General features: G+C 38.9%; 2 protein-coding genes across 2 annotated transcripts; both read right to left on the reverse strand.

Moving 5' to 3' along the window:
* Positions 1 to 6306: 6306 nt before the first annotated feature.
* On the reverse strand, positions 6307 to 12261 carry LOC104104988 (uncharacterized). Its single transcript, XM_070181455.1, has 2 exons — positions 10783 to 12261; positions 6307 to 10679 (listed from the first exon to the last, which is right to left on the reverse strand). Exon 2 carries the CDS (start codon positions 10349 to 10351, stop codon positions 9422 to 9424), a length of 930 nt encoding a protein of 309 aa, XP_070037556.1. The 5' UTR covers positions 10352 to 10679; positions 10783 to 12261; the 3' UTR covers positions 6307 to 9421.
* Positions 10795 to 11298, reverse strand: LOC104104989 (uncharacterized). Its single transcript, XM_009613216.1, has one exon. It carries the CDS (start codon positions 11296 to 11298, stop codon positions 10795 to 10797), a length of 504 nt encoding a protein of 167 aa, XP_009611511.1.
* Positions 12262 to 15807: the final 3546 nt, after the last annotated feature.

Raw genomic sequence — 15807 nt, forward strand, 5'->3', positions numbered from 1 at the left:
AAATTTTAGTGAGATTATAGCGATTCCAAGTCTGTCCCCCCCAAAAGGGGAATGAGGGGAGGGGTTTATAAAGTGACAGAAATCGAACAAGTAAACAAGGAAATATAATCAATCAGACATAAAATAAGGAAAGAAGAGCATGCAGAATCGATTAGAACCAATTTAGGAGAAAATCAGGAAAACCCTAGTTTTTTTAGGGAAAGTTAATATCAACGTAATATACACAAAACCAGTAGCATGGGACGAATAAAAACACAAATAATACTAAAAATCAGAGATTTGAACCAATTTTGGTTCGATTCTGTAAACCCTAGTTTTAGGGCAAGTAAGAATCAACAAAAGATAAACAAAATCGGACTCACACGGTGTAGAACAAACGTGTGTAGATGGAATATCGTCCAGATTAAAGAAATGGGAGTCAATCGTACAGAATCAGAGTAGTAATACTTGCCATGTTTAGGCAAGTATTAGGTAATACTATAGAGAATCAACCAATAGCGAAAACATACTAATATGGTAAGGAGATGAGAGGGAAATCCCATTAGAAGAGGGATTAGGGAAGGGTTTTAAGAGGCGGCAGCTAGGGTTTCTCAAAGAAGAAGAGAGAGTAGAGAGGATTTAGGGGCGGCGGTTGGTGATAATGGTTAGGGTTTGGGCGGGTTTGGATAGTTAAAAAGAGAGGGTGAACGGGGGCCGTTGATCTTGAGAGATCAACGGCTGGGATTAAAGATAAATGGGGGCGGGTCGTATAAAATAGGTACCGACCAGGTTTTATAAAGAGGTGTTTAGTTTGGGCTTGATATTTATTGGTCTTGGGTGTTAGGTTTGGGCCAGTAATTGGTTCGAAAATGGGTGGGTTTTTAGGCTAGTTTTTAAATATCCAATATCTAATAAATAAATAACAAAAATATCAATTTTGCATTAAAATGATTAAAACTAATTACTTAATATTATAAAAATATAAAATTTATTTTCTGCATAAATAATATAATTATTCATGCATATGGGCTATTATTGAAAAAATTTGCAATTAGCCCTAAAGTGCAAATGTTATTATAAGAAATGCACTGAAAAAAATATTTAAAACCTCATGCTGGTATAAATGATAAGTTTAGATAATTAAATCATCATAAAAATAATTTGGAGGATAATTATTGGATATTTATATAATAAAATATAGGAATAAATTGGTTTAAAGTCTTTAAACATTATGAACAATTATGAAAAATACCTTTGTATGTTTATAAATCAAAATGATGATGTATATGCACTATTTTGAAAGTATATATATATATATATATATATATATATATATATATATATAGGAAAAACTCGGGTATCAATACACGGCTTTGTAGACTCCCTAGGACACAACCTGCTCTAATACCACTTTGTCATGCCCCAAACCTACGAAGGCGTGGCTGGCACCCGATTTCGTACTGATCCGAGCGAACCACTCTTTAACTCATTTTTTTCTGTAACCATCATGAGCCAACATGGCCACAACTCATAATGTATAACTATAAGTGGTAGGCGTTGTAACAATGAACCATCATTCTTAAAACATGCATACATATGGGCCGTCAAGGCCTCTGACATACTATACAAAATGAACCTTTGTCTACAAAGCCTCTAAGATTATATGACATCAAATGGGATAGGGTACCGGCCTACCCATAAGTCTGTAGCAAAACTCTGACACGATGACTCAAAGACTCGGCTGCACTCCGAATAAGGTGGAGGCTTTAACGATCATTCGCTGAATGCTAACCTTGTCTACTATGAGAGCTCGTCAAATAGATTATATATACCTGCAGGCATGAAGGCAGCGTCCCAAACAAAAGGATGTCAGTATGAATAATGTACCGAGTATGTAAGGTGGAACGGAAACATAACAATAAGACAACATTAATAAAAGAGATATAAGAATCAACCTGAATCTCTGAAGTGCCACCGTATATGCATACTTCTTATACTTATATATATATATATAATGCTTCTCTTTGAGACTTTTATCCATATCGTATGATACATGACTGCCCAACTTATCAGTGATAACTGCCCGATCGACCGTAGCGCGGTGGTAAATGCATGGCTACCCAACCGGCCGTAGCTCGGTGGTAAATGTGTAACTGCCCAACCGGTCGTAGCTTGGTGGTAAAAGAATATGCATGTCTGCCCAACCGGTCGTAGCACGGTGGTAAATGCATAAAGATGCATGTATCATTATATTATAAACATTAACATATTTATCATATACCTCAATAATGACTTAAGAACTTACTTAGACATACTTGAATATAACTTTACAGGAATGAATAACATAGACATCCTTAACTGCTAAGAGTAGAACCACTTATGAAATAGCATTACGTTTACGTATCGTTACTTGGATCATGCCAAAAGAAAAGGAGCGATAGCCTTAACATACCTGAGTCGATTCTCTTGACAATCGCGACAAAACACGTGACGGTAAGATCAGACTAGGAAAAAATTCGTATGATATTCTTAAGAAAGATTGTACCGTTGTGGTATAATGGTATCCAACTATCCATACACCATCCCTTTCTTTTAATTCTACTATGGTCCTCAGAAATCACACCTAGTCCTCTAAGCACTCTTTATCTTCATTTGACCCACAGTCAATAGAGTATTTCACAATTCAAAAGTAAACTCAAGGCAAAAGCTGCCCAAGTAAATGACGGATGTCTCATTGAAATTGTATTCAAGAAGAGAGGTGTCATTCAAGTTCAAATAGCCCCAATGGATATTGAACCAAAACTAATGTCAACTGACATGGTATGGATAAATTTCTTCACCACTAGATTCGCAAAAAGAGGGTGGGATAGGAGCAAATAACTGGCACATGCTTTGACATTTATAATAAACCAAGCACTATAGAGTAACCACAATTTACTCTAAATATGCCACCTAGCAATAAAGCCCAAGAGTCGCCCTTTGATATTTGGTCCTTAATTCATCTTGCTGCCACATTTGGGGGGGGGGGGAATTTAAGCGTATCCAAATGTTATAATTAATTAGCTAATTTTTCCCCAAATATCATTAATTACCCAATTATCCACATAATTAAGAATTATCTCAAATTACTTAAAATACTACTCACTTTTAACACACTTTATGTACCCTACTATCATGGTCATGTGGTACCATATAAAATCAATACATACACTATTATTTCATTCAAATATCCGTGTAAAAATACATATATTTTCTCAACTTCTAATTTTTTTAGTCTCATATAAAGAGTACAAATTTTTGTATGCTTAATTCTTAAAATGGTAAAAGATAACCTTCTTTTCTTGTGAGAAAATAATTTCTATCTTTACACTAAAGAAAATTTCATAAATATTCTCATATTATGTGTATAATTTAAAGCATATTCGAAAGTAGTAATATTAATAACTATATAAAATCATATTTTTCAAACCTTGTTTTTTTACAAGAATGTTCCATTCAAAATACCATATCAAATATATATAACGGTATCAAGGCTGTTAAACTTACGGGGTCTTACAATAACATAATCACAAATCCTTTATAACCTCGTGAATGGTCTTAATCCCTTCAAGCTCATATGGATTACTACAACTCATCCTAGTATTAAAGTACGGGATGTAACAGCGGTCTAGATCTCTGGTGGGTTGGTTTGAGCCCGGTGAGGCTAGGCAGCTAGGTACAAACTTGGTTCAGGATGCATTTGACAAGGTTAAATTGATTCAGGAGCGGCTTCGCACGGCGCAGTCTATAGAGAAGAGCTATGCCGACAGAAAAGTCCGTGATGTGTCTTACATGGTTGGGAAGAAGGTTTTGCTAAAGGTTTCACCCATGAAGGGTGTTATGCGGTTCGGAAAAAAGGGCTTGAGGTACTTCTGAGGATTGGGGAGGTGGCTTACAAGCTTGCCTTTCCACTTAGCTTGTCAAGTGTGCATCCAATATTTCATGTTTTTATGATCCAAAAGTATGCTAGCGGCCTGTCTCATGTTTTGGATTTCAGCACGGTTAAGTTGGATGGTGATTTGACTTATGATGTGGAGCCGGTGGCTATTCTGGGTCGGCATGTTCGGAAGTTGAGGTCAAAGGATATATCTTCAGTGAAGGTGCAATGGAGAGGTCAGCCAGTCGAGAAGGCTACTTGGGAGACCGAGCGGGAGATGCGGAGCAGATATCCTCACCTATTTGAGACTCCAGGTATGTTTCTAGACCATTCAAGGACGAACGTTTGCTTAAGAGGGGGGATGTAACGATCTGGCCAGTCATTTCGTGAGTTGTAGCCCCGTTCTCCCATTTTTCTGCTCCTTTTGTATTCTAAAGTTGTTACATCACTTAGCGGGTTAGTTGGTTCGGGTTCGGAGAGATTTCAGAGTGAATTGAGACACTTAGTCTCTTAATTGAAAGCTTAAGTTGAAAAGTTGACCGGAAGTTGTCTTATGTGTAAACGACCTCGTATCTGAATTTGGATTGTTCCGTTAGCTCCATTAGGTGATTTTGGACTTAGGAACACGTCCGGATTGTGATTTGGAGGTCCGTAGTAGAGTTAGGCTTGAAATGGCGAAAGTTGAAATTTTTGGAAAGTTTGACCGGGAGTGAACTTTTTTTATATTGGGGTCGGATTGGATTTTCGGAATTTGGCATATGTTCATGGTGTCATTTATGACTTGTGGGCAAAATTTGAGGTCAATCAGACATGATTTGATAGGTTTCGACGTCGTTTGTAGAATTTGGAAATTTCAAAGTTCTTTAGGCTTGAATCCATGTGGAACTCATGTTTTTGATATTGTCTGAAGTGATTTTAAGATTCGACTAAGTTTGCATGATGTTATAAGAAGTGTTAGTATGTTTGGTTGAGGTCCCGGGGGCCTCGGACGGATTTCGGGTGATTAACGGATCAAGTTTTGAAGTTGTAAAGCTGCTGAAGTTTGGACTCAGCTGGTGTAATCGCACATGCAAAAGTCTCATCGCAGGTGCGAGGCCGCAGGAGCGGGAAAGTGGACGCAAAAGCGAAAAGAGGAGGCCTGGCAGTGGCCGCAGGTGCGAGGTCCTTTCCGCACCTGCGAGGCCGCATATGAGGGCCTGTTACACAGAAGTGCTTCCGTAAAAGTGGGTAGGGGGAGCGCAGGTGCGGTAGCCTGGGAACTTAAATGGTTTCTGCAGAAGCGGCTCCACAGGTGCGGAAATATGGCCGCAGGTGCGAAAGGGTCTAGGAAGAATGTTTAAAAATGAGAGTTTTGCGATTTTGGCTTCTTTTCAACATTTGGATCTCGGATTTTGGAGATTTTGAGAGGGCTTTTCAAGGGGAATTCTTGAGGTAAGTTCCTTGTGTTCATCGTTTTTCAATAATCATGTTCCCCACTGATTTTTTCACCTAGTTGGTGTACTTTTGAGGTGTAATTTAGGGTTTGAGGTTACGGATTTGAAGAGTTAATTTTAGGGAATTGAATGGCCATTTGGTGTCAAATTTTGATGAATTTGGTATGACTAGACTCGTGAGTGAATGAGCTTTCAGGTTTTGTGACTTTTGTCGGATTTCGAGATGTGCGCCCAGAGGCCGGATTTGAGCCAATTTCGGATTTTGGCTTATAATTCATATTTTTTTTTTTGGAAATAATGCCTTTAGCCCGTATTGATTGTATTGTATTGCTTGTGTCTAGATTCGGGATGTTTGAGGTAGATTCGCGAGGCAAGGGCGTTTTGGAGGAGAGTTTTGGCTCGGATTGAGGTAAGTAACCGTTTTAAATCTGGTCTTGAGGGTATAAAACCCCAGATTTTGTTCTTATATGATTGTTTTGGAGGTGACACATATGCTAGGTGACGGGCGTGTGGGCGTGCACCGTAGGAATTGTGACTTGGTCTATTCCGTAGAATTGTAAAGTTGAATAACTTGTTGTTAGCTATATGTTCTCCATGTATTATAGAGTTTTAACTGCAAATCATGTTAGGAGTCATGCTTAGGCTATGTGATTACACTGTTGGTACATTATATTATCTTTGTGTTGGGTTGATATTTATGATTTTTGAGAGCCCGAGAGACTGGAGAGGTTGGTGACTAAGTTAGGGCCTGAGTGCCGAGTTGTGAGTTTATATATATATATATATATATATATATATATATATATATATATATATATATATATATATATGGATCGGGTTGCACGCCACAACGGGCCTTATGGTCATATGTGGATCGGGTTTCATGCCGTAACGAGCCTTAGGTCTGTATATATATATATATATATATATATATATATATATATATATATATATATATATATATATATATATATATATATATATAGATCGGGTTGCACGCACAACGAGCCTTATGGCTATTTATATGGGATCAGGCTACACGCTGCAGCGATATAGTGCTTGGGCTGAAAGAGCCCCTCTGTAGTCTGTACACCCCCAGTGAGCGCAGGTACCTATTGAGTGTGAGTGTTAAGGGCTGAAAGCCGAGTGATGAGCTATTGAGAAAGACTGAGTGACCGTTTCCCTAAGATGCGGTATTTTCTTTCATTGTTGTTGGACATAGCTTCTATATGTCATTGCTTTGAAACTGTTGAGAGATACTATATTCAGAGTTTACTTGAATTTGGCATGTATAAACTTATTTGACTTAAATTGTCGGATTTGGAAGCAGGTCTACTTTCTTGTTTAGATCACTAAAAATGAACTATAACTGCGTAGCTCGTCACTATCTTTCATTCCTAATTTATTATTGTTACTTACTGAGTTGGTTGTACTCATGCTACACCCTGCACTTCGTGTGCAGATCCAGGTGTTCCCGGTCATAGCGGGTGTTGATATTTGAGCAGTTGATCCAGGAGACTATCGAGGTAGCTACATGGTATTCGCAGGCCTTGGCTCTCCTTCATTATCTGTATTTTATTTCACTTCTTATTCCTTAGACATTGTAGTAGACTGTTCCTGGTATAGACGCTCATGTACTCGATGACACCCCAATTTTGAGATAGATAGTATTGTGTTGCGAGTTTCTTTCTGTTCCAAAAAAAAAAGAAGGTTTTTCTTAAATATTAATTGCTTCCGCCTATAATTTCAAAGCTTTTACTGTGTTTAGATAGTTGAGTAATGGCTTGCTTATTACCACGATAGGCGCCATCACGACGGTTATTTTTTGGGTCGTGACAAAACAAAACTGCATATGGAGATCTCCCAACTAGCAGGTTGGCACCTTATACATCTGATCTACCAATACTCCCTGTTACTAATTTTATACTGTCAAGGGTAAAAATTGAGCCTTTCAAGTTCTGCAGCAAGCATGTTCCTTAGTGATCCTCTGTAGATAACTTCTTGGATGATTTTCCTTATGATGCCCTTAGAATCTGATTGCTTGGCTTGAAACATTCTTTGATTCCTCTCAATCCAAATGTGGTATACACAAGCTGCTAATGTCCTATAAATTTATGCTTTTGAATTACTGCTTTTGGCATAAGTTTCTACCCAGCTGAGCTCCTCTAGCAATGTCATAGCTACCCTGTTAATGTTCATCTATTTTAGTAACTGGTTCCATATATATGCAGAGATATCACATTTAAAGAAGAGATGTGCAATAGTTTCTGGCTGGGAAGCACATGGCGAACATTCCTGATTACCAATTATCCCTCAATCCATCAACCTATCTCTTGTTGCCAATCTACCATGAGCTGCCAATCTCAGGATGAATATCCATTTAAGAGATCCGAAGTTATTACAAACTAGCTTCTTCCATTGCACTTTTGGGAAATCACCTCTCATTAGTGCGTACATCTTCTTAATTGAGAAGGATGTCATGTTCCTTAAGTCACTCCCTCTCACACAAACTTGCTGAACATAAGTCTTCATTTTTATTATCTTCTGTACCACCTACGATGCCTGCTTAGGTATGGATTGCCAAATCTGATTCCTTTTGATATAATAACTATGTACCCATCTCACCCACATTTTGTCTTTTTTGCAACATAGATTCCATAGCAGTTTACTTATAGCTGCTTTATTCCATATAGTAACATCCAACATATTTAAGCAACCGGCTACTTTTGGATAGCATATTTCATCCCAAGCAAGTAAGGATTTCTTTGTTTGCTCCACACCCCCAGTCCATAGGAACTTCCTACAAGTTGCTTCTATTAGTTTGATCACTTTGGTAGGAAATACAAAATTTTGTGACCAAAAACTTTGGATGGAAAATAGTACATTCTTGATCAATTGGACCCTTCCGGCATAAGATAAAAACTTAGTAGTCCAACTTGTAATCATTCCCAGCATCTTTTCAAGTAGAGGTTGACATTGGATGACTGATAATCTTTTAGTGCTCAGAGGTACTTCTAAATATCTAAATGGCACTTCACCTTTAGAGGATTTGAGCATATTATAGTTATCTGTATGTCCATACTTACCCCTCCAAAGTAGATAGAGCTTTTTTCTTTCTTTGCTACTAGGCTTGAAGCTCTAGAGATCTCTTGAAAGCAATCATAGAGCAGTTAGATAGAAATCACATCGCCCCTACAAAATAACAATAAATCATCTCCAAACCTCAGTTGGACCAAATGTAATTTAGAGCATATTGGGTGGTAATTAAAGTCTGGTTGATCGTTTAGCCTTTTCATCATTCTGGAGAAATACTCCATAGCAAGTACAAACAGGAACATGGACATATGATCCCCCTGCCTCAATTATCTCTTAGTTGCAAATGGAGTAGACCACACATTAATACCAATAGAATAGGAAACAGACTTTATGCACTCCATGATCCACTGTATGAACTTGACTGGGAAGTTCATATATGTCAACACCTGCTCAATAAATGGCCATTCTAGTGAATCATATGTCTTTTACATGTCTAATTTTATGATACATCTAGGAGATATCCCTTTCCTTCCAGACTCTTTGACCAACTCATGGCTAAGGATTATGTTGTCGCTAATAACTCTCTTAGGAACAAAAGCAGATTGGCTAGCATCTATCAGAATATCCATCACAGCTTGTAACCTTGTAGTTAAGATCTTGGAAATCAGTTTGTACAATACAGTATAACATGGTATAGGTCTAAACTCTTTAACTAATAAGGGGTTCTTCACTTTAGTGATAAAGGTTACTGAAGTACTATTAATTGGTTTATATATTGTATTAGAATCAAAAACATGTAGTACAATAGCGGAAATTTCCTCACCTACCAGTGGCCATGCTCTTTTGAAGAAATAAGCATTAAATCTGTCTCCACCTGGTGCTTTCATATCATCAATTCCCTGTAAAGCTAATTTGACATCCGCACGTGTTACATGTGCTATCAATTGTAACTTTTGGCTTCTATTAAGCAAATGCCACTTTTCAAATAATCTAGGATTAACTGCAGGCAACTGCGGGATGCCGTTCCTAATAGCCTTCTATAAAACCCTACAATCTCCTAAGTAATCTCAGCTTCGGTTTGGATCCAATTCCCAGTCGACGTTTGCAGTTTGTTAATATGGTTGTGAGCAGTTCTATTCTTCATATTTGCAAAGAAAAATGTTGTATTTGACTCTCCTATCTGCAGCCACTGAATTCTAAATTTTTGTCTATAAATGCTTTCCTCAACCATTGACCATTTCTCTATCTCCTTCTTCAAATTCCTCTCTGTTTCAAATAGGCTGACATCATGTGTATGATCCCTCATATGTTCTTGTAGCTCTGCCAACTTTGTTCTAGCATCCAGGATCCTGCCTTTAACTTTGGAGAATTCCTCAGAGTTCAATGCCTTCATTTCTTCCTTGACCTTCTTCAACTTCAACCACACCCTCTTCATATAGGTTGCAGCCACAGTTTGTCTCCATCCTCTCTCAACATTAGTTAAAGAATATCGATGTTCTGCCAAATGGTTCAGGAATTTGAATGGCCTAGGTCTGCTACTTAGAGTTTCAGTAACGTTGATACAAAGAGGTGAATAGTCAGAAAATTTAGTAACCATAATCTCTACATCTACTTGAGGTAGACTAGTCATCCATTCTGTATGAACTAGAGCTCTATCTATTCTGCCGAAGATATGACTGTTTGTCCAAGTGAAGTCTTGGCCAATTGTTCTTAGCTCACACATTCCTGAATCCACAATGAAATCATTAAAATAAGTAGTTTCTGATTCTAGCACTGGATTACCAGTAATTCTGTCTTCGGGATTTAGAACTATGTTGAAATCTCCCATAATGAGCCATCGCCTTTGCATTCCATTCCTTAAGTCTCTAAGGTGTGTCCATAAGCTTCTCCTATCCTCTACAGTATGTAAACCATAGGTAGCAGTAAAGAAAAATTCTACAGGCATAGATGAACTTTTCACCGATCCGTGTATTGTTTGATTTGTCATGGAAATCAGCTCATATTCTACTTTATTTGCATCCCATAGGACCCAGATCCTACCCCTACTGCTATACTTATAATTGGCTTCGCAGTCCCACCCTCTTGCAATTTTCCCAATTATACCACTTGCTTTGTTTCATTTACCCTGTTCTCCAGAATAGCTATGATACTAACTTTATTTTCTATAATAAAGGACTTAAGTTCTTTTTGTTTATACACTTTATTCAGCCCCCTTACATTCCAAGTAATGAACTTCATTGAGTAGACAATATAGTTAATGGAATTCCCTTTTGCACTTGCCAACTACCCATTTCACTCACTGTCACCTCCTTGGCCTGCATTTGGGATATGTTTTGTCATTCCAATGGACTAAACCCATTATCAATGTTAATGACATCAGATCCATTCTTAGGAATTGTAGTATTTTTAGCAGCATACCTCTCTTTCACCTTATGCCATGTATCCCCTTGTAGTTGTGATGTTTGCACTGAGCTCGTAGAAATTGAATCTCCTTTTTTTTACACCGTCCTGCTGTTTTTCCCCTTTATCCTCTAGTATAATAAGTGCATTGTCTGGCTTTGCCTTCCATTCCATCACCGGATATTTATTTGGAATCTTTTTCACATGTTGTGCGTGCTGCTTATCCTCTGGCTCAGGTACTTTTTGTGTTTTCTGCTTGGCCTTAGGCTCATGAACAGTTTTCTCATATCTTAGTGCATAATCATGTCCAACTTGTAGGCATTCTTCACAGTACTCCGGCACCCAGTCATACCAAACCTCTTGTTCAAAATTCCTCATTGCTGTATCTTGCACTTTTATTACTAGAGGCAAGGGTACTGTTATATCCATTTCATTTAGGACTCTAGCAAATGAGATTTTATCCACCCTTGTCGTACATTCATCCGAATATATTGGGTTCCCGAGCACACTACCGATCCTGCTGAGTATCTCCATTTCCCAACAATTCAGAGGAAGGTTTGGAAATTTCACCCATAATGGTATCATTTTCAGCACTTCCTCATTGAAATTAAAATATGTTTCCCATGCCTTGATAATTATTGGTTTATTGCTGATTGTGTGGGGGCCTCAAAATAGAACTTCATCTCTATCTCCTATACTATTGAACCTTACAACAAAATATCCACCATTATGTAAATAGATTTTAGGCTTAGGAGTGAAATTCCATTGAGTACCTATGAATCGTTCCATGGCGCCAATGGAAGGGGCAGCACCCACTACATACAAAATAATAGCTTTCTTCCATTTTTCAGTTCCCTTGTCCAATTCTGTCTGGTGCAATTGGGCAATTTTCTCACCCTCCTTGATCATCGGGGCAATGTACGAGAGACTCATGCCCCATGCTGCTAATCTGATCCCAATGAATAGGTTTTCCCATTTTATGTCGTTCTTAGCCGGTACCTCCATCTGGGTCTCAATCTTCTTAGGATTAGGCTCATGCTTGCTCTCATTTACAATTGTGTTTTGATTCACTTGTTGCAGCGATTCCTGTGGCCTATTAGTATTGGCATCACTTGTTACCATGTTTCCCTTCTTTACTACAGCTGAATTACTGCTAGGTTAATTTTGCTTGTTGTTACTATGGTTCGCAACTAAATCTGCTTTATTCTTCGTCAAATCGAGCTCCTCTGTAACTAGGCTTTGGTTCCTCTTCGTAGTTCCAACCCCAATTGAATAGGGTTGCAGCTCCTCAATTCGACTTGGAGGAGTTACACTCTTTCCCTTGTCTCGATTCACTGCTATCTGAGGTGATTTTGGGTTACTTGTGCCCACAATCCTTTCATCTCTGAGCTCCGAGAAAAGTACCTTTGTCGCAGTCTTACGCGGTTGTCCACTCCCACCCATTTCCAGCCAAGGTGCATGATAGCCAACACGCTACAGTGTGCCGAGAGAGAAACAAAAGAGAAATGATTCTTTCTGTCTAATTAACAAAATGAATTCTTCTTTTTATTCATGGGTGAGATATGTAGAAGGTACTATACAGGCTTGCTCGGTCGGGGTATTTCAGTTAAACGTCGGTCGCACTACTCGAGGTCGGGGCATGACGGATATGATTCTATCCATACCAAAATTATCCAATTCCTACATCAATCGGCATTCAACTCCTCATTTTATATTTTTGAAAGATTTTACAAAAATCCTCAATTTCTCCAATTCAAATTACTACTTTAATGATAAAAACAAAGATGGAATCAAAAAATATAATCAAACCCGGATCAAGAATACTTATCCCAATCCAACACGTAAAAATTCACTCCAAAATTACCCAAATCCGATCTCGCTAACTCAGAAAGTGATAAACTAACAAAAGCCCTTGAAATATAGTACTTATAATTCTGCCCAGGGGATTACTCATCACGATCGCGGAAAATGCTTCGCGATCGTGAAGCACAAAACATGAACTACCAACATTTCCTCTGCGCAGACGCGACAATGTGGTCGCGAACATGGTGATTGGACTACTGTAAAATCGCGAACGCGTCAGCACTCTCTCGAACGCAGAGAGCAAGCCCCTGAGGACCCCTTCCAGATTTCCTTGTACACGATTGCGTAACACCGCTCGTGAACGTGGTGGCTAGAGGCTTCCAAGCTTTGCGAATGCATGAGCATCACCGCTAATGCTGTGCACAAAATGCCTGCCACCACATTAAACTATGCGAATGCAATCCCTTAGACGCAAATGCGATGAATAAAACCATATAACAGAACCAGCATTTCAAAACATGAGAAAAGGGCTCCTAGCCAATCCGAAAAATACCCAGGGACCCCGGGGCCCTACGAACATACCAACAAGTTTTATAACATATCGCGAACCTGCTCAAAGCCTCAAATCACAACAAAAAATATCAAAACTACGAGTCGCACCTTAATTCAAGCCTAATGAATTAATGGACTTTCAACTTCTACAATTCATGCAGAATCATATCACACCAATCTAGAAGGACCTCAAATTTTGCATGCAAGTCTCAAATGACACATCAGAGCTATACCAATTCCCGAAAAATCCGAACCCGATATCAATAAAGTCAACTCCCGATCAAATCTCTCAACCTTCCAAATCTTCTACTTTCCAACTTTTGCCAAAATGCATCAAATCAACCTACGGACCTCCAAATCCAAAATTGGGTCCAAAATCACCATACGAAGCTATTAGAATCATCAAAATACCATTTTGGAGCCGTCTACGCAAAATTCAAACTCCGATAAACTCTTACCACTTAAGCTTCCAAAACAAGAATCATTCTTCTAAATCAATCCCAAATCATCCGAAAACCGAACCCGGCCAAACAAGCAAGTCATAATATCCAATACGAAGCTACTTAAACGTGCCAAAAACTATTTCGAAGCCACAAAATCACTGAATGAACTCATCATACCTATACTCACGGTGATCCCATGTCAACCCAATCCACATAAGCCCGACAACATCATCTCAACTGAAGATTATTCCTTCCAACCACACTGATAAACCTTAGAACCAAAATTTTCACCCTCCGATCATTTTCCAAAGACCTGATTCCCATATAAACACATTGTATCAACCTCAACCAGCTGCTATATCTCATGCATACACCCACAAGGTATGACCACCTGACATAATACATTGCTATGCCCATAATCAAATACAGCACCAGCAAATAAGCTCATATCAGCTAAAACCTTGTCCAAACATTCACAACGCTGACAACTATGTAACAAACATGAAGATGTCGTAACCACTCATCAAAATCAATAAGTCACACCCAACACCACCTGGGCACATATGTCGCAAGCTAAAACCAATAAGCACAATGTCACTATGACTGAATATGGAAAGAGAATTACATGAGAGAAGTATCAAACAAGTATGACAGGCACAACTCCCTATCAGTACCATATTACGAATCAATTCCATAAGGGAGAATTAAAATATATGTTCTACTCACAAGGATCTCATCCTAATATAACTCCACTGTGGAACGTATCACGGTTCAAACATATCAAACCACTCAAAAATGCGAGGATCCCATCCTCAGTCTAAATCACAGGTAGAATACACATCACAGCAATCGAAACCTTCTACTAACTAAATTATGCGAAACAAAATCACAACATGTAACAGACTTCCCATACCGGTAGAGCACCTAAATCACAAATCGTAACCAAACCATCCAGAAATCACATCAAAACCTATCGTAATAAGTAACTGAAGGTTCATTCTAGTCTCATAGCTCTCAATAGGGAACATACCAAAATGATAGACACGGACTTCCTCTATAGAGTCTCTCAACAGAGGTAAACACATCGGCAGGGTACAAGAATCGTGAAACACATTTATATATGAAGCAAGATATGAGGACTCACTCCGATAAACATGACCAAATCAAAATAAGACTGATGCTATACTATAACAATTGAAACCATTCCTGTAATGACACCATCTGGTGCAATGGCCTCAGCCCTACCATGGAAAGCATATCAACGGGCCGGGCCTCCCCCTCTAGGGCATCCTTTACCCGCATGTCCTCTATCCCTAGCAGGATGTAATACACCGAACGATCATTTTTCTTTCAAGATCTCCGTTCCCCTAATTAAGACTTTCCCTATGTGCTTTTACTATTTTATGACTTGCGGGGATGGTTGGTTAGGTTTGGAAGGGTTCGGGTTGAAATCGGAATACTTAGTTCCTAAATAGTGGTCTTTGATGGCCAAGTTTGACTTACGTCAATATTTTGAGTAAACGACCCCGGAACCGGAATTTCTTTATTCCAATAGGTTCGTATGATAAATTTAGACTTGGGCGTATGTTCAGATCCGGTTTCGAGTGATCCAGCAGCATTTCAGCGCTTAGTGTTGAAAGTTAGTTCATTGAAGGTTTTCTAGTCCTTTAAATTTGGTTTGGAGTAGACTTTGGTGCTATCAAGGTCTATTTAGGGTTTTGAGTCTAGAAGTAGGTTTGTATGGTGATTTATGACTTGTACGCTAAATTTGGTGTCATTCCAAGTAGTCTAGGTATGATTCGGTATGTTCAGAGCTAGTTAAGAAGTTGAAGTTTATAATTTGATTCAATTTGGTTTTGGGGTGCGATTCTTAGTTTTGATGTTATTTTACGTGTTTTGTGAGTTCGAGCAAGTCCATATTATTTTTATGGACTTGTTGGTTCATTTTGACGAGGTCCCGGGTGGCTCGGGTGAGTTTCGAACCACTCGGAGCTAAGTCTAAAAATCTGCTAGTGTGTTGTTCTGGTTTCCTTCTTCGCCAACACAGAAGGACTCTCACGATCGCGAAGAAGGATTTGGGGACTAGGTGATGTTGCATCTCACGCTCGTGAAGCAGGGGTCACGTTAGCGGAGTCTTGGGACCAGTGGCCTTTTGGTCGTGGTCGAGTGGTCGCGTTCGCGTAGAAGACCTAGGCTTGGGCCTGGGAAACTCAGTTGCCTTTCGCGTTCAGGGTTGGAGGCACGC

This window comes from Nicotiana tomentosiformis, chromosome 7 (genome assembly GCF_000390325.3).
Source record: "Nicotiana tomentosiformis chromosome 7, ASM39032v3, whole genome shotgun sequence".
Taxonomy (NCBI): Eukaryota; Viridiplantae; Streptophyta; class Magnoliopsida; order Solanales; family Solanaceae; genus Nicotiana; species Nicotiana tomentosiformis.